At 37.6% G+C, this 21,930-nt stretch overlaps 5 protein-coding genes across 5 annotated transcripts; 2 read left to right on the top strand and 3 right to left on the bottom strand.

The window, feature by feature from the left end:
• Nucleotides 1-323: 323 nt before the first annotated feature.
• On the bottom strand, nt 324-2,499 carry OEP16-1 (outer plastid envelope protein 16-1). Its single transcript, XM_008225332.3, has 6 exons — nt 2,285-2,499; nt 2,075-2,126; nt 1,773-1,804; nt 1,466-1,499; nt 1,254-1,321; nt 324-641 (listed from the first exon to the last, which is right to left on the bottom strand). Exons 1-6 carry the CDS (start codon nt 2,396-2,398, stop codon nt 501-503), a joined length of 441 nt encoding a protein of 146 aa, XP_008223554.2. The 5' UTR covers nt 2,399-2,499; the 3' UTR covers nt 324-500.
• A 618-nt stretch (nt 2,500-3,117) lies between these two features.
• Nucleotides 3,118-5,146, bottom strand: LOC103323351 (uncharacterized). Its single transcript, XM_008225344.3, has 2 exons — nt 4,529-5,146; nt 3,118-3,980 (listed from the first exon to the last, which is right to left on the bottom strand). Exons 1-2 carry the CDS (start codon nt 5,052-5,054, stop codon nt 3,346-3,348), a joined length of 1,161 nt encoding a protein of 386 aa, XP_008223566.1. The 5' UTR covers nt 5,055-5,146; the 3' UTR covers nt 3,118-3,345.
• Nucleotides 5,147-7,969: 2,823 nt separating this feature from the next.
• TIM9 (Tim10/DDP family zinc finger protein) lies at nt 7,970-9,949 on the top strand. The gene is made up of 2 exons (XM_008225355.3): nt 7,970-8,212; nt 9,475-9,949. Exons 1-2 carry the CDS (start codon nt 8,118-8,120, stop codon nt 9,659-9,661), a joined length of 282 nt encoding a protein of 93 aa, XP_008223577.1. The 5' UTR covers nt 7,970-8,117; the 3' UTR covers nt 9,662-9,949.
• Nucleotides 9,950-10,570: 621 nt separating this feature from the next.
• Nucleotides 10,571-12,343, bottom strand: CXIP4 (CAX interacting protein 4). The gene is made up of 2 exons (XM_008225364.3): nt 12,188-12,343; nt 10,571-11,764 (listed from the first exon to the last, which is right to left on the bottom strand). The coding sequence occupies exon 2, from the start codon at nt 11,740-11,742 to the stop codon at nt 10,774-10,776; it is 969 nt and encodes a 322-aa protein (XP_008223586.2). The 5' UTR covers nt 11,743-11,764; nt 12,188-12,343; the 3' UTR covers nt 10,571-10,773.
• Nucleotides 12,344-21,414: 9,071 nt separating this feature from the next.
• LOC148921442 (RING-H2 finger protein ATL79-like) lies at nt 21,415-21,930 on the top strand. The gene has a single exon (XM_089048838.1). The coding sequence runs from the start codon at nt 21,415-21,417 to the stop codon at nt 21,928-21,930; it is 516 nt and encodes a 171-aa protein (XP_088904964.1).

Here is a 21,930-nt window from a genome sequence, read left to right as displayed (position 1 = left end):
TTTTTTCATCAGCTATGCATCTTCGAGGAGGTTTGATCTCTCAGTATTCATCATTATATAAATGTTGACTGCTGAGCGAATCTTTTGGCCACTTTTGTACAACATCTAATTGTAAATAGAAGTTCATACCGCCAATAATCAATTAATATGCATATCAACCAGTGTAGGCTGTTGCATACACAGTTCTTGAAGGATTCGCATCCAGATTATAAATTCACTTTATCCAGTGAAAATAGGATGAATTGACCCCCAACAACAATAAACGTATAATTTTCCCCGCACCAATATCAGTTAGCATCTAACATAGTGCTGGAGAACGATAATATTTGAAGATGGGATTCATAATCCATTGTATCAACCTTCAGTAGTTTAGTTGAAGAACACTTGAACATTCGTTTTACAATGCAACAACTTCATGAGAAAAAAGACACAAGAAACCTACTACATAGTTCTTCTGGATCTGCAGAGAGATCGGGTAGAATATTTAATACTTGCCATGTTCAGGTGAGATAGTTGATGAATTCCGCAGCGGTTGCAATGGCACCTCCTGTAATTGCATCCACTATAACTTTATCCTTGCCCTTATTGGTGGCTGCAGATACTAGAGCACCTGTCACAGCACCCCCGATCATGGCATTCTTCTGCAAGAAATCAAAAGAAAAAGAAAGAGCAGAGGCAGCAGTATTAGTTGAAGTCCAAAAATTTTCTTTATTAAATAAACATGAACTTGAAATGGCATGATTGAAGCTTTGTGAAAAACTGACAGTCAAGTCTGAAACAAGAACTCTTTGATAGTTCTTAGGTCATGTCTCAATGATTAGAATTTAGTCCTGGGATGAATTAGTGGTTGAAATTGGTATGCATATGGATTAAAATCAAAAGGAGAAAAAAAGACTGCAAAGATTTAACGTGAGCTTCTTTCACAAGAAAAATACCATGTAATCTCCTAAATATAATTTCATAAGCTACCTGTGCATACTTAAAATGAACAATTACGAAAAGCAAGTCAACGGGAGGATCTGAGGAACATAGAATTTAGAGTTTGATAAATTAGTAAGTGGTGATATCTGAAACAAAATATATATCAGAAGCTACATGCGCAAACTCAAAATGAATGAGTAGGAATTATGGCCAAGTAAGGTATCTGAGGAACATAAGAGTTCTAACATTTCAACCAAGAACCACATTCTTTTGCTCTTTCCTAAAAGCTCATGTATAGTAGAACTAGCTATCTAGAACTAGAACAGACATACCCAGTCTCTGGTGCCACGGACCCTTTCTAAACCATACTCTGCTCCCACATACACTCCGGCTACAGTTCCTGTCAGTGTAATAGAAGAAATTGTTGATGCGGTTCACCAAGTTCAAAAGTAAGGAAGTGGAAACATTTTCCCAGAAGATTTACATAATCTCATGCATACATACATGATACATCTAACTTTCAGTGACATATGACTCTACTTACCCCAATATGCACCTTCTTTACACATCTTCTTCAACTGCACAAACAGCATTTCCAATTAGCAGGATTAGAAAATTCTATAATATCCGGATTTTTTCTGACGTGTACTGATAAACAACACACCTCTTTTAACAAATTAGCACAGTAAGAGTAAGACCTCCGAGAAGCAATAGATCAACTAAATAAAACCAATTGAGAAAAAAACTGAAGATGCTGAAATTAATTTAAAGTAGCTACTAGTTACAACTCTTAGATCATATTGTGAACCAGTGGATTAAATAAGGGAGGGTCCTGGTTAGTATTTACTCACAGTGTGCTCAGCATCGTGAGTGGAAATGCTCCCTGTAAACATCGCTTGAAATTATCAGTAAATGTCACAAAAACAAAAAACACAAAACAAAAATCTTATTCAACAACGATTACACCATCAACACCATCAGACTAAAACAGGAAATGATGAACACTTTAACCAAATGAGACAAGAAACCGACACATAATAAGAGTGATTTTTCATAAGAGACTCAAGATTAAAGCTTTTCCTCTCTCTCATTTTCCTCGGTGTTTCTCGGGAACCAAACAGTTGGAGTGGCAATAATGACAATAAAAAAATACCTTTCTTGACCACCGAGTAAGCATCCTCTGCAGCAGCTCTTGTAGCAGCGACCTGAACAAAACCAGAAAAACAAAAACGACGCCTTTCAAGTTCTGAACTGAAGCATTGATCCCAAAGATCAAAACCCAGAAGCAAAATACATAAATAAATTAAGAAAAGAAACAAAAATGTTAAGGATAAATAAAAAATTACATAAAAAAAACACGTACGGTTCCGATCTTCAAGAAGCCATCGACGGTATGGTTGAGCAAGGGGTTCCCCAAGTCGATTATCACGTCAACCTTTGGCCCTGATATCATCCCTGAGAAACTGCTTCTTGGCATCTTCTTCTTCTTCTACTTTCACCACCTACACACTCTCTTTCAATCTCACTCTCTCTCTCTGTTTGTATGTGTGTGACTGTAACACTACGGTGACATTTGGGGAGAGATTGGTTTTTGTATTTATGATCTTTTTCAGTAATGGGCAGTTTTACCAAAATGCCATCGGAATCTCCATCCAACCTCAATAGGCGGTGCCTGTGGATCAAGTGCATGTGAATGTGTTAATACTCGAAATGGCATTTGCTTTGATAGCAAGCCAATTTTTTTAATCTTGCCATCAATTTTTCTTTAATTTTTTGGGCAAAGGTACAAGCTTTGGTTAGGACTTTGTTATGTAGCTATAATTGTAAGTCTCAATCCCCAAACCAAAGAAGAAAAAAAAATTCATGTTCTTTTAGTCCATTAGTTACTCCATATGAGATCTTAACTTATGGAGATGGTTAAGGCTTGAACTTTTAATTGCTTGTCCATCCCTTGCTCATTTCAATGTTTTGATTCAGAATTTTCCATTGATATAGATCGTAACCCAACTTGTATTATTATTATAATTGGATATGATTACAATGTTGCTAAAAAAGGATTACCAATCCTTAGCTTTTCGAGGAATCTTTCATCAACGCTTGTGAATGACTGATTTTTCTGAATCTCTTTCGACCTTGGTTTCGTAGTAGCAAGTCAGAAAGATTGAGAAATAGAACCATCTGATTTGAATCATAAAATGCAAGAAGAGGTAGGGGGATTTTATTGCACTGAACTGTTTAATAAAGAAGGAAACACGGGACAAGAATGACAAAGATGAAAGTTATGCAGTTTTGCTTAACTTACAGACACCAAAGTTTGTGTCTTTGTAGCATAACTCTGTTTTGCATGCTAAGAAAATATGCAATACAGTCATTGTTCTACAATCTACTTAGGGGGAAAATGAATACCAGAAAAACTGATAGAACTCAAATTGAGTAAACAGGGATTTTTCTCCAACTTAATCCAACTCCATCCGTGAAAGAAAAGGCATAGATATGACCCTTTTGCACAGCTTCATGCCCATCACCAGGCCTAAACATTGGTGCTGGGAAAACTGGCCAGGCATTTGATCCATCAACATGCAGGCAAAATCTATCACTCTCTCCCACCAAAACCCACACCTCCTTTCCCCCAACTTGAACCATTTTTGCTCCATGTGATTTTAGTCTTGGCCTCTCAACAATTTGGTTTGGAAAGAAACTGATCAATCTGCACCTGCATATCAAATTTGGATTAACCAATACAGTCCAAAGCCACAGCTTCACACCTAACTGATCTGACCAAGTAAGTAACATTAAGCGCCCGTTGAGTGATGCTGCAGTGAACCCATCTGCCTCCTTGGGCACAAATGACTTCAAGCACACCCAGGAGTTGGTGCTGGGGTTGTAGATTTCAGCCGAGTGCTTGAGAGTTGCGCTACCACCAACCACGAAAAACCTGCCCTTGTGAGTAAAACCATCTGCAAATGCTCGCGGTTCTTGCATGTTTTGCAGTGATTGCCATTCCCATGTCTTCAGGTTCAATCGTTCAACCGAATTCAAGTAAGATGAAGGATCAATATCTGCATATCACACATCAAGTTCCACATGGTAAGTGGTGTGGTTGGGAGAGAATCTAAGTATGATCAGAGAAATATGATTATGATTCTTATTAGCCTCAAAGACTAGTTTATCAAAATCAAAGTCTTTGGTCATCTAATTTTCACTGGTGGTTCCTTACTACAAATCAAATGTGGTCCAAAGGGGCTCAAACATAAGTTGTTGATCAGCATCCATGTTAGGAGATCGTTACCAATTTATATGAAATTGTGTCCGAAATTTCTGCAAATATCTGTTACAAAAGCACTTGAATCCTGGCTTTGAATCCATCTAAAAAAACTCAGTATGCAGTCATCTACAAAAGGATTATCAATGTGGCAGATATACCTATTTATTCTTAGTGTGATCCATGGCTAAAAATTAAAATTGAAAATTCTTTGCTTGAGTACCCAATCAGCAAACCTAATTGGGTAATTGGTTATATTTGAGTGTGAACCTAATTTAATATATTTTCCAAGACCAAGGCATACACAAAAGAAGGAAACTGGATGAACATTATAGCAGTACTTACTGGAAGATTTGCCCTTATAGCCTCCTGCAACATAAAGCCAGCCATCACGAAGGGCACAGGCAGCACCGAACGGGTTCCGATCCTCACAATTCATTTTAGGCACATCATGAAGTGAATTTCCACTGCATGAATAGGTACACAGGGTGGCATGAGGCTGATGAGGACTCTGCACCAGCTTGGCACACAAGAAATGTTCAGGCAGGACCCCAATAACTTGGATTCTGAACACCGGCGACAGAGCCCGAGGGACAACCACAGAATGGAATTGGGTTGGAGAGAATTGATAGGCAAACCATTCCCATGATGAACATGGAAAGGTCTCTACTTGTTTGCTGTTGCTTTTGTTGTTGTCTTTATTGTGATCAATGAGGGGTTTGTTTGGGATTTCAACAATGCAAATATCATTGAAAAGGCCAGAATCAGAAACTGGGAAGATGGAATTGTGTAAAGTAATGGTGGAATATTGATCATTGGGTTTGGCATTTGAAGCTGAAGAAGGTGTTCTGCTAAGGTACCACCACATCATGAGTTGGCTGAGGCTCTCAGGTTTCTTTGACTGAGAGAGATATTTGGATGGAAATGACAGAGATTATAGGATTGGAATTAGGAAGGTTTGTTGGGTTTTTATTTTGCCTGAATCTCCTAATTTTGGGCATTAATTGGATCTACTGTTACAGTGTTATGTGGTGGGCTCTGTAATTAAGGGTCTGTGATGTGTGGGAATTTAGCACCAAACTCAGTCAACTTCTTAAACTTTCTTTTTGGGTAAACTCAATTTACCCCATGAACTTGTATGTTACTTTTAATTTATACTCTCAACCTTTTTTTATTTGTTGGGAAAATTAAGTACACAAACTAATTTTTATTGTCAATTCCCCCTTATTGTCTTAATCTCAACATTCATCTAATTTGCTGTTAAATATGAGGGCAAATTAGCCATTTTATAAATTAAAATAATATCTATATATAAAGCAAAAGGCAGAGAATGATCAAACATTCAAAATACCATAAAATACCATTGGTTAATGCAAATATTAAGAATTGAAATTATTAATTAAATGAGGATAATATGATAAATTCACACTTTTTCATATTAAAAAAATTAAAATTTAAAGAAAAATCAGATAATGGATCTTATTTTTATAAAATACAACTATCCATTATCTTTTTTAATTCTAAAATAAATTTTTTTTAAAAAGCCTCTTCAGCTAAAGCGCATGCAAAGAGCTATTAAAATATAAAATAAATAAATAAATAAATCATTTTAATAAACAAAGGGCCCACCCACTTCACCTCTTTCCCTTTTGTTGTAATTAAAAATACGGAGATGAGTGGGGAGTTCAAATGAGAGAGAGAGGGAGAAAAGGGAGGGTGGCTTGTGGTGGTGGTCATGGGGGAATAAGGGAGAAGAAAATGGGTGGTTGCGGGCTGGGGTTTTGGGTTTGTGTAAGGGGGTTTGTGGGTGAAAAAACAAAAAGGGGGAAGGGGAGAAGAAATATGGGGAGGGGGGAGGGATGGGTCTCATGTCTAAGGCTTAACCTTGCGTCATTGCCTAGCAAGCATCTCTGCACTTATCTCAATGAACTCATTCCCTAGCAAGCACCTCTGCACTTATCTCAATGTAGCAAGCACCTCTGCACTTATCTCAATGTCTTTCTACGAATGACTCGAGACTAGTCATCCTCATGTTTGAGTAGATAGAGTGCATATCGATCTTTATGGTTCATCAATGCCCAGTTAAACAATCTTATGACAAAAACATTTTTGGATTGAGTTATAGGGAAAGGTCACTTTGCATCTAATCTCATTAGATCACTTTCCTTATCTCATAAATTCATGGACTTGTCAAATAGGTCAATGGTCATGCATGGACCGTCACCTCTGTTGACATAATTGCCCTTTTGTGTAAACCTAAATAATTGGTTTAATTGAAGTTTCCATGGAAGATTTTGTCTAATGATTGGCTTTCAAGGCATACTTCTAACAAACATTCCATATGAATAATGTAGTAACTATACCAAAAAGGATCACAACTACAATGAGGCGATATGCATTGTGGATTGCACTTAGAATAAAACCACTAACTATGAACCCCATCACGAAAAGTAGAATCAAAGACCATAATATTAGCTTTGGGAGCTCTTCCTAAACGAAAACTTGTCGTCCTGGCTAAGAGTAGTAATGGCATGATTGTGAACAATGGAGGAACCTTGTACTTCATTGATCCCATTAACTCTAAGGGACCGTATACCTTACGAGGAGCCTCAAAAGCATTTAGTGGGCCAGAAGAAATGGGTCTAGATGTAGTGATACCTGTTGCACGGAGAAGAGGATGAGGAGGTCCAGAGTTTTAGCGGCCAGTTGGTGTTACCCCACCAAATTGAGGACCAGACAACTTCTTAAGAGATTCTGAACACAAGAAAAAAGGGTCAAAGCTCCTTCATTTAAAAACGGGATTGTAGTGCAAATCCAAATCCTTAACTAGTTCTTAACAAATTGTCCTATAAGTTATGAACTCTGTAACACTAACTTCATATGCAAGCTACCAATACCATTTCTAATACAATTAAATTGAACAATAGCTTAAAATAAATTGATATATAAAAAAATATATAAAGTTTATATGAAGCAATGATCTAATACAAACAAGAGACTAAATTTTATAAACTAAACCATAACAACTGAATTACTCCAATCTCATACTGCCTACAATCCAAAACAATATTCTAACCAATTAAGTCCAATCCACATCTTGTTCATTTAAAACTAGAAAATATAAGGCTTAAATGTTAAAATGGTCCCTGAGTTTTATCCCATGGGCCAGTTTAGTCCCTGTGTTATTAATTTGACTAATTTGGTCCTTGTGTTTGTATATGTTAGTTAATCCATGACAAAAATTATCAAATTGTTAAAAAATACAAACACATGGACTAAATTGGCCAAATTAATAATGCATGGACTAAATTGGCCAATAAGATAAAATACAAGGACCATTTCGATATTTACACCTAAAATAAAAAGCCTTTATGTTGTACTTTTCAATTATGATGTAAACCCACAAAATAAAGTCCTTTTTTGTTTTCTTCATTTAGCTAGTAAAGAAAAGGGCAAAGGAAAAAAGCAAAGTAGCAAATGAAATCCCACAAAATACAAATGCTTAGTTAGAAAAAAAGATAAATATATAGGTTGGTTCAGTTAGCAATAATAGTGTGCTCTTCCACCCGAGTTTGAATTCTCCTCCAATTATGTTAGTGTAGTTATACTGTTTTCTTGTTAAAAAAGAAAAAGACTATTATTTCATATTAGTTCTTTTTAAAAAGAAAAAGAAAGTTAAGGCACCTAAAGCCAATTTCTGAATTTTCATAGCATGCTCAAATCCAACGGCCACTATCACCTTACTACGACTCAGAAGACAGAGCTAACAAACGGCGCCGTATCATATCCGTCTCCTCGAAATCTAGGGTTTTAACTCGGTATATAGGGGAAGCGATCTGCTACAACGATCTTGGTCCATAAACCCCAACTTCGTGATTTTCCAGAGAGAGTAACTAATTTAGCAAAAATCCTGAAATAGTTGATAAATCCAAGTATGGACAAGAGCATGATAGGAGATTTGGATTCCCTTCCAGAGGAAGACAAGCTCAGAATGGCCACTATGATCGATCAGCTCCAGATCCGCGACAGGTTTTTATTTTTATCTAATTAATTTCCCAATTTTTCCCTTCGAGTTTCTACATTTCCTCATATGTCTTGTGTGTTCTCAAATCTGAATTTCTGCTTGATAATATGAAGAAAGAAAAAAAAACTCGAAATTTGGTTCTGCACAGGCATAAAATGTTCATCCAAGTTTGTAAATTTGTCCATGTGTTTGTAAAGATAGAAGCTTGTGATTCTAAAATAGAATTTAAGGTATTGCATGATTTAATTTGTTCTTGCATTTCTAAGTATTTTGTAGTGGGGAATGTTTTGATCTTTTGGTCTGCTTCAATCTGTTCTCTGTAGCGCAATGTATTGTGTTTTTATTTCCAGTTGATTTGCTACTCAAATGTTTGTTTATTATCGCGTTGTGTCTTTGATGAAGTCGGAATCAAAGGGTAAAAACTTTTTTTCTAAGCCTCTGAAGATTTAGTAATTTTGTGAAAAGCATGGAAGATCCAAGTCATTTGATTGACTGAGATTTGTTGCTTCACAATTCCTCTTTTATTTGGGTCACATGGTTTAATTTTGTGAAAACTCTTTTTTTGTGAAGCCATATAAAAGTTCTCCTTAAAACCATTGCAACAATTGTGTTGCTTCTGGACGTTTTGGGAACTACACTAGTTATGTGTTAGTGCAAATGTTGTTTATTCCTGAGCATATGAATTTTACCCAAGTAACAAATAAAACGATAAAGAATATATGAGATACTGTCTGATCACCTGAATTTGTTTCTTTCAAGCATTTGTGTTACTAGGTAGAAGAATGATCTTGTACCTTCAATTGTGTTTTTCGTGTAGACGTTTCTAGTACAAATTTCATGATTCCTGCAGACTTTGTCATGTTCAGGTTCATCATCCATAAGAGAACTGTGTTGCCCCATTTTGTATTACATTTACTTGTTTTCGCCATTTTGAAATGCTAATCCAACCATGTACAGAAAGTAATGTTAATATCCCAAAAGTTAAAATTTTAGGCAAAGTGCGTAAGAGAACATGCATGGAAATGAGCGAACATCAGAGTCATTAGTATTTAGCAACCGAGATTAAAGTTAAGGTATTCTTAGTACCTGGCTTCTAAGTTGGATGCTTATTTGCATGTAAAATAACTGTTATCATAGCTTTGAACTAGTTCTTTGCCTAGTTCTGTGTAGGATGAATTGGTGGTGGTAAATTTGATAGGCTTTGTCTGATGCCATTTCCATTCTGAAGGATGGAACAAATCTGCTAACAGTATGAATTTGCTTGCAGTTTGAGGATGTATAACTCACTTGTTGAGAGATGCTTCACTGATTGCGTCGATACCTTCAAGCACAAATCGTTGCAGAAGCAAGAGGAAACCTGTGTCAGGCGATGTGCTGAGAAGTTCCTAAAGCATTCAATGCGTGTTGGCATGAGGTTTGCAGAGCTCAACCAGGGAGCTGCAACACAAGATTAGTCATCAAATCACAAGAGGATGCGGTCACACCATCTTGGTCTTTCCTTTCTTTGTTTTTCTTGGAGAGTCTCCCCCTTTTTCTTATTTGAAAAAACGTAACGGACAAATAGTGGTTGTACCCATTTTTCACGATTTCACTTTTTTGTCAAGGGAAAACAGCAAATTGTATTCTGTAGATACTTGGGATCTGAAGTTGCTGTCAGATAAGAATTTTTACTGTTACTAATCCAAGCAATGTAGCAATCCATGACTTCCTTAATGTGATGAATAAATTGCTTTGTTCTTATATTTATCGTGACAGAGTTGGACATAACCTGTGCTTGGTTTCGGCCCTTCAAACAAAAACTTGGCCGCTTGTGAAGCAGAAGTCTATTCCATTAAACTAAAGCTTTTACTCAAGAATATGAAGTAATTATGAAAATCCCCAGGAATACGCACAAGGAGATGAAACCCACAAAATGTTTGCTTGTATTCACTTTAACATCGCATTAGTCATTAGAGCTAACAAAAATGCCAATGGAAGACCAATTCTACATAAAGCATTTGCAGCAAAGCATTCGTTACACCGGAAATCACCACAAGCAAGAAAGCTACAACACAAGTGACATCAGAAACTGAAAATCAAAAAGCTATTAAGCTTCTTAGTAGATAATTAGTAACAATTTTATTCGTGCAAACAACCAAATCTAACCAAAGCTTCGAGGAGAAATCAACAGAACAAAACTAATTACAATACTCCTGCATGCTATACTAATTAGCAACACTTGTGATATGTTCAAAAGCTTGCAGAAAACAAATCTAGGGCGAAATATGTGATCTTATAAACATATAGCAGAATATGCTCACTAAATATCATTCAAAGAGTAGGATGAAATAATAGTTCACACAAGAAAACGGCACAAGATCGAATGAACTAATACCAGAAACGTTCAAACTTCCAATAAGCAAAGTGATAGTTTCATCTCATAAAGCAAAACAGCAAAATACAACAGAAGCATGTCCAAGCAAATGAACAGAATCAATACAAAGGTTGCAATAGCATATTGTTGCAAACTAAATAGATTCAAGCTGGCTTCCTGGGGTACACAGTTTGAGACCATTCCTAGATCGATTTATTCATCATCCTCATGATGGCGCTTCCGGCTCTTCTTCTCAGATCGCTTCCTGCCCCTACCTACCCGTGAATCATCATCAGAATCAGATGGTGTGACTGCCTTTCTGCTCCTCCGACTGCGGTGTTTACGAGAATGAGAATCTTCAGACGAATCAGATTCAGAATCATCCAAATACCGATGACTTCTCCTCCTCTTCTCCTTCCTACTCTTCCTATGCCGCCGCCGGCGCTCACCATCCTCGTCTGAGGACTCATCCCTCTTCCTCCGCTTTTCCTTCCTTCTTTTCTTCCTACCTTCATCTGAATCATCTGAATCATCATTGTATTTCCTCTTGCTACTCCTCTTCTTTGACCTTCCTCTCTTCTTCCTTTCCCCGGAATCCATATCTGACCCATCACCATCTGAGTCTTCATTCTTCTTTTTAGAATCCTTTCTACCGGCCTTTTTCCCATTTCTTTGAGCAATGATCTTCTCAATCTCTGAATCATAATCTGAATCTGAACTCTCACTGTCTTCATCCTCATCCTCACTCTCTTCACTCTCAGTCACGTTTTTCCCATTTGTCCTACCCAGCTTCCTCTTCAACTTACCCAATTCAGACGCAACATCAGCCTGAATCGTGTCTGGGTCTTTCTCCTTGTCTTCCTTAACACTCAGAAAGTTCCTGCATTGAAAGTTGAGGTGCCCAACACGGCCACACCTCTTGCAAGCCCCACGAGCCTCATCAGCATTGGACCCAGTTATACGGGCAAGCGCAAGGAGGCCCTGGAAGCTCGCATACGCATTCTCAGCGTCTGGTTCAGAGTTCGACAAATTGGGTTGCGCAGAAGTCTTGTTGTCCTCTTTGTTGGGTGCATAGGGGTCATACCCAATTGCACTCTGCCATATACCATGGGTTTGAAGGGCAGCACTACTATGCACCCGATTGTTCGCGGGCATGCGAACCCTTCCTGCTGTGGCAGGCATTTTGAAATTCGAAGATCAAACCCTACAGAGAAACAAACGAATCAGAATTCTCAGAAATTATACCCACAAAAAAGAAAAACGCAACAGCTACTTGAATTTAAATGAAATCAAAAGTTAAGAATTCTTCGAATTCATTCGCGATCAAACAAGAACCCTAATAAGTCGAAATTTTTTAAATTTAAATTATAGGGTTTCTTTGAACTCCTATTGAATTGTCTAATTACAAAATTGCGTGCAAAAATTTATGCAACAGAAACGAACTCCGATGAGAAGAGAGCACAACCGAATAAGTTCTCTTAAAAAAAAATTGAGCATTAATCAAACAGAAAATCGAAAATTGTCCGTACTGTGGGATGCAAATTAAAGGGTTCTTTTTTATATATTGCAATTGATAGAGACGAATTGAAAGAGAGCGAAATTCGACATGGAAAGATTGAAGCTTTACCTGTGAAACCCTGATCGGAGGCGAAGCGGAGCTTCTCGAAGAGCAAAAGCGTCAACGAAAGGACTTTGTGATTGGGGAAAGTTAACCCGAATCAATATATCAAGTTATCAACAAATTCGTAAATACGTCCAAGACGATGTCGTTTCGAACAAGACAAATGTTTATCCTAATAAGATTGGAAATTGTGCCTATTGCTGAATTAATTAGTGATTAGGGTTTTATAAATAAATAAGGTAACTATTGTTTGTCATTATTCTCAATCATGCCTCCTCTTCCTCCTCCTGTAGCAGCACCACCACCACTTTATGATGATGATTGTAAACATTAAAATTTCACAAACAATGTTGAGGTGGTAGCCTAATATTTCAATTTGGTAGGATTGGTTAATAACAAAATGGTGGGAATTCAAACTCAATCAAACAATCAAGTAATTAATAAAGTAAATGAGACTAATGTCCAAGACTTATGAACATAAGAGAGTATACGTGTCACATCATCTTCACGATTCTTACTATACTACTTTTTTTAATACGAGTGATTGAAGGAGGGGAGTTTACACATATGTTCATTAGGTATCTAGAGATTTCGAACCTTTACTCACATGAATTTACACAAATATTCTAGTAGGAGCTTTCCCTTTAAAAAAATAATAATAATCTAGTTACGAGCTTTTTGGGCCACACTTGAATATTTCATGAGGCCCCACTCACTTGAAAGAAAATCTATTTGGGGCTCGTCTTGTGGACTTCAAATAGAATGTATGTTTTGCTTTCTCTTTTTTTCTGTATCATCGTATCGTGATATTTCCTGTTCTTAGTACAAAACAAAGAAAGAACGATGATGTTGTTGAAATTATTTTGGGGTATCTAGTAGATTTTCTTTTTTGTTTCTTGTTTAGTAGTTTCTCTTTTTCTTTACATTAATTGCAAACGGCTAAGTTTACAATTCCTTGTCTATGACTCCTCTATACATTAATTCCTTGTCAGGAAGAAAATCTATATAGATTGATATTTCTTTTTCCCATATATATATATATATATATATATCAAGTCTTCCTCGTCCTCTTTCTTAAACATCTTCCTCGCTCGTACAAACTTAATGTTATGGATGTATTTTCCATTTCCCTAGATTAGATTAATACATAATATCACTTGTATTTTTCTCAACTCTAAAAAGCAACCATGTCTCCTCCTCCTCCTCCTCCAGCAGCACCTCCTCCTCCTTTCTCGATTGACGACCCCTCTTTTATACTCGCAGCTCTCCTAACCTGTTTCATCCTCTGTTCCTTCATTATCCGCGGCTTGTATTTAAGAATACGGGAGCTAAATACTCCAATTGATGATGTCGAAGCACAAAGAAATCATTCACAACAGCCTCACCCTCCTCCTAACCAAGCCACTGCTGCAAAAACACCAGCGCTGTTGGCGGAGAAGAAGGCGTCAAGTTTCCGATATACAAAGAACCAAGCAATTGCTACTAACACTGACTCGGAGTGTTCAATTTGCTTGGGCGAGTTTAAGGACGGGGAAGAATGTCGGCAGCTTGAGTGTGAACATGCGTTTCACGGAGAATGCATTGATCAATGGCTACTCAAGAAGATGCACTGTCCCCTTTGTCGTGCTACAGTCTCTAGTGCGTACAACTGTAAGCAGGGCAAAAGAAAACATTGATTAATATGTAGGCTTTTTTTTTCCTTTTTAGGGTTTTGGGAGTTCTTGTCACATATATATATACATGGTTTATTTTGTTATCTATGTTTGTTATCGTTTGGCAGGAAACAAAGATATGTTGGTATGTGAGAAAGCCCTTAAAATCCCACATTCAGTTTTATTATTGAATCATAAAAGAGAATCCTGGATAAAGGCATAGCAATTCAATGTAAGGTGCTTTTATTGTAAATTTTTACAGGATTAGACTTTTACTTCTCTCTCTCTCTCTCTCTCTCTCTCTCTCTCTCTCTCGGTTTTTCTAACAGGAAATTCCTTTGCACTGTTTTCTGACAAGTATATACTTCTTGCAAAAAATAAAGGTAGGGATTTTATTTCCTAGCACCAAGAATCTAAATCTTTCGAACCTTTTTGTAGTTTACTTTTCAAAAAGAGGACGTGTCAGAATAAGATTGGTTCATGGCAAATGAGTGCAAATTGAGGTACACCCAGGGTCTTCACATATATGTAAGGAATTGCTAGGCCCTAGGTATCATACTAAAAAAAAATAAACTCCAAATTTATAAATATTTGGTATCAACCCCTCAACTAAAAAAAGTTTTATAATTTCAACTCCATTTTAGGTGTTTTAGTAAAAAAATTATAATTCATTTTTAAAATATGAGTTTTCAAATACCAATTTTAAGATCTAAAAACTTGTTTGGTATTGAACTCCAAACTATTTTGAAAATCTAAAAAAATTAAAATTAAAATAAAAAACCCTAGATCTCCAAATTGAAATTTCAAAAAAAGAAAAGGAAAATTTGTGAGCTTTCAATAGAAACCGAAAACATGAAAAAAATTGATCAATTTTGGGTCGGGTAGCAGGGACAGACCTATGCACATGCTAACCTGGGCTATAGCCCAGGTGTTGTGATCTTTTATAACCTAACGTTAATACCCAGCCCACTCAAGCGCACCCCACACACCACCACTTAAGAGCTGCTTCACTCTCCTTAACGCAGCTACTATATCTACTCGCTCATCAGTGCCCATGCACTCAACCAACCTTTGCTCATCCAACGGTTGGTTTTTAAAAAGTAATACTCACACTCATTGAAGCTGCTCCAACTACCCATGCATGATTGGATATTGTTAGTGCAATCGCAATTAATACAAATGGCAATTTTTTGAAAATTAATACCATTCAAGTTTTTGTACCATTCAAGTTTCCCTATAAAACCCACATATTTCTTTAAAATTTTCACACCACCAAAATCATTTACCACTCTTTAATTTTGCTAATCTTTTCCTCACAAAATTACTTATTAATTGCTTGTATTTTTTTATTATTAACCTCTCAACATCATTATTAATATATTATTTATTAGTATATGTGTGAGAAATGAAACGACTCGACCCAAATTCCACTTTGAAATCCGGGCCGAATCCTGTTTAAAACGACACTTGGTAACCGTGGGTCGTAAATGACCAAAATGCCCAAAACAAGAACCTAAACACTGAGCCTTTAACTCGTGGCTGCGCTGATAATCAGATCGCCACGCTTCATCGAGGATTCAAGCCACGCGTAGTTCTTTCTCTGCTCTCGACTTGTAATCGGTTTGTTTTATCAGTAAACCTTACTCTAGGGCTGACATTTCTGGAGTATCCGAGACTCCGTTTTAAGATCCGTCAAATGATATACAATCCTGAAATTACCCTGATCAACATACTGGAACATGATTACGATCCAACGGTTCAAACCTCTGAACCCGGAATCACCCACTAGGCGAGATCCGTTCGGGGTTCAAACGTTATCCGAATTAAGATCCGCGAAATCCTAGTGCTCGTGGGGATTAGGAAATTATTCTAGGGCTGACTCTGGTCCCCACCCTGCTGCCCACGCGCCGCAGCGCTTGGTGCCTAAAGCGATAACACTCTGCCGGAAAAACTCTAAACCACGGCTCAAGACTCCTACCCTAGGTAAAACACCCTATTTGGAACCACTTTTGTTCTTGGACCTACCCCAAAAACTAGCCGGAAGTGGCTGAAACAGTGACCCAAAAGTCTGCTAAAACCTAACTTAAAAATCGAACGATCTACGCTTGAAATCTCTGAAATCCTACCCAACCTAGCAGCTAGAGCATGAAAAATAGCTAGAAATCCATACCTCACTCGTCCGATTTGGTGGCCGGACGACGGAGAACGAACGCTTGGAAGTTCTGTCAAAAACGACCAACACGCTGTTTCGTGGCTGTTTCCGGCGACTATGGTGGCGGATCGAGGCGGCAAAAGGCTGGAGCTGGAAGAGGGAGGTTTTGTGGTTCATTGGGCACTGGTATTGCCTGAATTGGGGGTCAGAGCTGAGAGAAAACAACTCCCAAAGTTGGTGGTCAGCCTGTCTAACTGCAGAAAAATCTGGGTTTATAAAAACTGAAGTTCGAGATATTTACGGTTATGCCACTACTTACGATCAACTCCTATTTGAGTCCACTACGTGTCTACGGACTCATCTCGCTGAGCTCTACGCAACAGTATAACTGAAATCTCAAAAATCCTTCCCGGTCAAAAAGTCAACTTTTAAACCATTAAAATATTCTAAGGGTATAATGGTCTTTTATTGAAATAAATTAATAATTAAATATTAATTAAGGACCTGGTTGTTACAAGAAACCTCATCCCTCTTTAGACGATCACTTGTATTAAAAAAAACCAATGGTTTTTTTCTTGTAGTTTAATGTTGTTTTTACTTAAGGTTGTGCTAGATGCATTTTGAGGGGCTCATTATGTTCCCATGTGTATTTTTTGTTATCAATAAAATTCACTTGTGCCGTGTAGTAATATGTCCTTTTAATAGGTTTATATGTAAGGTAAATTTAGCCCACTCAATTTTGAAGTCCTGGGTTCATACCTGTTGGGTAGTGGACAAAGGAGACCTCAATGGCCTTGATGTGAGAGAGAGAGAGAGAGAGAGAGAGAGAGAGAGAAATTTAAAACCTCACTTTTTTGTTTTCAATAATGGCGAGTTTTTTATTTTGTTTTGGGTGAGAGTTTGGGTTTTTTAAAAAGGAGTCTATCAAATGAGTTTTTTAAGTTTTAGACTTATTTTTTTTTAATTATTAAATTGGATCCAAATAATTACCAAACGGGCCCTAAAGGAATAGAAAAATATACGTGTAGCAGTGAAGAGAGTGTGCAATTTGTTTCGAGGAGTTCAAGGATATGGGACGTTTACATATATATGTTGGTTTTGGAAACCGACTTGAGATGCAGAAACAAAAGATGATATGTATTTTATTTGATATAAAACCTTGCCAAATTTGGTTTTAAAAATAGGGAGTTTCATAAAACACCCAAAATAGGGGCTTATTTAAAAAAAACCCAAGCACTATTTAAGCATTGCACACCCAAAACCCATCATTACACACACTCAAAATCCATTTATATAAAACTTTGGGGTTAATTTTGGGTGTGTTTCTATGTTTAAATTGCTGGGGTTTTTCTATAAAAATGTCTAGAATTGGTTTATTTATAAATTTGTATAAAAAGTACTTCTCTTGCTCACACACTTTCTTCTTAGGAAGTAGAAGAAGAAGTGGACTTTCAATCTCCGAGGCCAATTTGGTTTAGAAACTACTTCTTATATATATTGGCCAGATATAATAAGCTAAATAGCTCTTTAATTCATCTCCTCTCTCTTTACACGCTTACAGACATCATGTCAAATCCTTGTTTTCGTCTTATTTCGACCAGCGAAGACTGCGTGACGCCTCTCCCTCCTCTGCTTCCAATCATCACCTTCAATTATTGATAATCCTAGGCTTGCTGACATGTTTGGTTTAGGTTTAATGCTAGCATGGTTTGGCCTCTTTGCGGCCTTCTGTTTCCTCAAATTTTGTAATAGGCCCAATGATAACGTTGTCGATCTCGAAGCACAAACGGATCCCCCGCAGACCTCAATTGGTCTTCACGTATCGAATCGAAAGCAGCAACAACAACAACAGCAGCAATCTTAACACAGATGATGAGGATCTTCATCAGTGTTCAATTTGCTTGGAGGAGTTTAAGGATGGGGAAGAGTGTCGGTTGCTTGCTAAGTGCAAGCATCCGTTTCACAAACAGTGCGTTGATAAGTGGCTAACCAACAAGGAAAGCAAACCACCATGTCCACTTTGTCGTGCTTCTGTTCAAAGCATACAAACCGAACAAGAGAATCAAGTCGACAGTACTGCCTAGTCAATATTCAGATTTCAAAGACAGAAGAAAAATAATAATAATGTTTTTAATGTTGTGGTTTCTTTCTTCAAAATTACTTGTTAATTGGGAATTTTTTGTGGTTGTAAGTTTGTGCATTGTATTTTTACCACCAATAACTTCGGGGAATAACTTTTCTATTTGTAGTGTGTGTAGATATGTATGGGTCATTTTATTTCATTTTTGGGTCGAAATCGTGAATATCATTCAAAACGATAAACATTACAGCCAAGTGATCAGAGAGGACAGGACCACATGAAAACACTTGAAAACAAGACCAAACAAGAGAAAGACGAACTTATAGCCAATTCCAAAGCCTAGCAAATTATCCTTCCCTTTACGTAAACCCAAACCTTTACGGGGGACAAGGGATATCCTTCCCTTTACGTAAACCCAAACCTTGATCGTCATGGTATTGTCAGTAAATTCGTTCCCCGACGGGAAGTTTTTCCATTAAGTACTTTTGCAAGGGGAAACCAGTCAATTTACAATAGTGGTGGATTCTTGCTACCACAACACCCAAAACCTCCAGTCAATTTTTAGATTGTCCTTCATTGACCATTGCCCTTAAAAATTTAGGCTCCTAATGGAAAAGTAATGTATATAAAAAAAACTGTACAGGGTACCTAACACTGGATCTCACTCTCTCATACACAACTAGTAGTTCACCATGGTAGCCGTGGCTCGGACTCTTCTACCTCCTCCACCGTCGCCTTCACCTCAACCACCATCACCGACAGCACACTTAATGCAACTAATAGTTCGAGTAATCTTGCCTATAACCGTCATGTATGTCCTCTTCTTGTACTGGTGTAAAGAGAGAAATAATAATCCAACGAATGACCAAACCTGCGGTCTTGAATCCCAAACACCGCAACAAGCCTTAAGGGTCTTCACACACACACAAACACAGACTTGCCGAGGACAGAAATATTTAGCAGTGACAAGTGTGCAATTTACTTCGAGGAGTTTAAGGATGGGGACCGGTGTTGGCTGACGACATGTAACCACATCTATCACCAGAAATGCATCGATAAATGGCTACAAAGGAAGAAGCACTGTCCTCTCTGCCGTGCTTCGGTTCGAAGTGTGCGTTACCACAAATGGAAATCAAGTCTAGCTAGTTAATATTCAAAGGCACACATAAATATATGTATATATATACACACACACACACAGAGCTTCCATTGAGAGATCCCTCAAATCAAATTAGCTTATTTGAAGGACAACTTTGTAGGGCTCACTCCGCATTGTATTTCACTAATCCAAACCATCTACGTTTTAGATAATCATTCAAAAATCATCTCTACAAAAAATCACTTGAATCCGATATCGTTTGACCACTTAATTGTGTCATTGACATTCTAGTACTTTCTTGAAGCACCAAGTTCATTTGATTTTGTATGATACAATTGGATGTTGTACATAGGTGGTTGTTATTCATTTTTGTTACTGCTATATGACAGTGTGAAAACTAAATCAATAATTTTTTGAAATCTTTTGAAAGCATTTGTGTTGGTTAGTTTCCTGGAGTTTTGGCAATAAGACAAATAGTTTTTCTTTATATTGAAGGTTATTTGCTAATTTGTCCACTTTTGAATTTTCTTTATATCTCAATTATATCTCAATGTGGGTGTTATTTTTCTTCCATCTCTCTTCTCTCCCCTGTGCTTAAAGTTTTATGTTCAATTCCACTATGCATCTCAATCTTAGCAAAGTTGAAGATGTTTGCTTTTCCTCCAACCCTAACCCTAAACTTTACCTATCAAATTACTGTTTTCATACGGGCATGGTTAAATTTTGTAAGTCGTGCTTAGTGCATTTGATTAATAAAAGGCATGTTCTGCGCGTGTGAAGAGACTAGTAACTAATAACTGTGATACAAATACAAGAGGCTTATAGCTGGAGTGGTTAAGAGTATTTACCCATCCAAGGTCTTATGTTTGATTTCCCCCTCCCCCATATCGCTATATTAATATATATATACACACACACAATTTATTATATAATTTGAAGAGTATGTTGAGAGTTAGAAAACAAATTTGAAGCGTTCATTTAATTTCTCTGTTTTGTTTTTTTGGTTTAGGATTTATTCTTTGCTCTTTTGTTAAGGAGTCTCACTTCAATCGGAGATGCAATCTACCATACAAATAATTTGTTGGATTGAGATGCAATCCACATACAAAAAACAATTAAAGTACAACCGCCATTAAAAGAACGCAAAATATGTCAACATCACATATATATGAGATGGGATGCGCATATATATATATATACATATATATTGTGAGCAATGTTAGGAATTGTGTCTTTTTAACAAGCGGTTGTACTTTAATTGTTTTTAATATTTGGGCTAGAATGATATTGGATAAGTACATTTCTGAACTTTTTCCCTCTCCCTCTCCCTCTCACACACATACACACTCCGCTAGACCATCCGCGGCGCCTCTCACTCTTCTTCCTCCTCCTCGTCCACCGCTTTCACAGGTATCAATGGCAACAAACCTAATTCTATCATTGCTACATAGCCCTCTTGATAGGTACTATTCCTTGGGGCACGCTGTTGTAGAATCATACCATGTCATTCTACTAATGATTTTAGTAGCCATCAACATATACCTGCTCATCAGAAACTTTCACGCTAATCAAAGGACTGATCAAACGTTAACCCTCTTGGACATCGAATTCGGGGCACCAACAACGACAAATCTACGGCGAACACGAAGACCATCGCGGCTAATCTCTCATGGTGTACCTTTCATGCATCGAGTGGGCAAAAGAATAGGAATTTGCAGTGATGAGTGTGTTATTTGCATGGAGGAGTTTAAGGAAGGAGAATATTGCAGCTTTCTCAATTGTAGGCATGCATTTCACCAAAAATGCATAGATGATTGGCTTGCTACGGCCAGCAATTGTCCGGTTTGTCGAGATTGTGTTTGGGTTGTGCAAGGAGATCAAAATCAGGTTCACACAACCGTCAATATCTATTATGTATAGTTAATTGAGGATTTGTGTAAACTATTTGGATTTTTCACATCCGGTCAAAAAGGAAAAGAAAAACCCCAATCTTTTTGTTTTCTCCAAGTGTAGGGGTTTAGCTTGCCGCTCAAGCATATAGACTATTGCACTTACTCACACCCAAACCTCCCGTGCGTACTTTTTGTAGCCAAAATCCTAAACTAGCTAGAAACTTTCCTTTTCTTTTCTTTTTTCTTCTTTTCCTTATGCCATTAGGACTTAGGCTTTCCTCAAGTATATATTAATTGTAATCCTTGTACAAACAACCACACTGGCTTACTCTCACCTCATACACGCAATCCGCCCGGCATGGTATCGGCAGCTCCTCCGCCTCTTCCTCTTTCGTTACCGCCTTCACCGCCACCAGAGCTTGGTTATGTACGCACCGTGGTGCTGATGCTATTATGCATTCTGATAGTAGCCGCCATCATTTATGGGATCCTCAGGGAAAATGCTGCTGATCAAAGAGCACATCCAACGCACGACATTGAATCTGGGGAACCAACAATAACAACACCATTAACCGCACCACCAAGAACGAGAAGATCAGCCAGAAGACCGCCGCTGCGGCCACGGCTAATCTGTTGTGGTATACCTTTCAAGTATCGAGTGGACAAGAGAGTTGGATTTCACAGTGACGAGTGTGTTATTTGCATGGAGGAGTTTGAGGAAGAAGATAAGTGCAGGGTTCTTAAGTGTGAGCATACGTTTCACAGATGGTGCATTGAGAAGTGGCTATCTAGGGCTCCCAGTTGTCCGCTTTGTCGTGATTCTGTTTATGCAAGGGGATCAATATCCGCTTTACCCATACTTGAATATGTATAA

The sequence above is a fragment of the Prunus mume genome, linkage group LG1 (genome assembly GCF_029339155.1).
Source record: "Prunus mume cultivar Tortuosa linkage group LG1, ASM2933915v1, whole genome shotgun sequence".
NCBI classification, from domain to species: Eukaryota; Viridiplantae; Streptophyta; class Magnoliopsida; order Rosales; family Rosaceae; genus Prunus; species Prunus mume.
This window is presented reverse-complemented; position numbering and strand designations above follow the sequence as displayed.

What these genes read in the sequence shown, in the direction of transcription:
- OEP16-1 (XM_008225332.3), bottom strand. Translation starts at nt 2,398, where the DNA reads ATGCCAAGAAGCAGTTTCTCAGGGATGATATCAGGGCCAAAGGTTGAC. An exon ending in CTCACGATGCTGAGCACACT is followed by an intron (nt 1,500 to 1,772) that starts GTGAGTAAATAC and finishes CTGTTTGTGCAG; the next exon opens with TTGAAGAAGATGTGTAAAGA. An exon ending in TAAAGAAGGTGCATATTGGG is followed by an intron (nt 1,322 to 1,465) that starts GTAAGTAGAGTC and finishes TTACACTGACAG; the next exon opens with GAACTGTAGCCGGAGTGTAT.
- LOC103323351 (XM_008225344.3), bottom strand. Translation starts at nt 5,054, where the DNA reads ATGATGTGGTGGTACCTTAGCAGAACACCTTCTTCAGCTTCAAATGCC. An exon ending in CTATAAGGGCAAATCTTCCA is followed by an intron (nt 3,981 to 4,528) that starts GTAAGTACTGCT and finishes TGTGATATGCAG; the next exon opens with ATATTGATCCTTCATCTTAC.
- TIM9 (XM_008225355.3), top strand. Translation starts at nt 8,118, where the DNA reads ATGGACAAGAGCATGATAGGAGATTTGGATTCCCTTCCAGAGGAAGAC. An exon ending in CAGCTCCAGATCCGCGACAG is followed by an intron (nt 8,213 to 9,474) that starts GTTTTTATTTTT and finishes ATTTGCTTGCAG; the next exon opens with TTTGAGGATGTATAACTCAC.
- CXIP4 (XM_008225364.3), bottom strand. Translation starts at nt 11,742, where the DNA reads ATGCCTGCCACAGCAGGAAGGGTTCGCATGCCCGCGAACAATCGGGTG.
- LOC148921442 (XM_089048838.1), top strand. Translation starts at nt 21,415, where the DNA reads ATGGTATCGGCAGCTCCTCCGCCTCTTCCTCTTTCGTTACCGCCTTCA.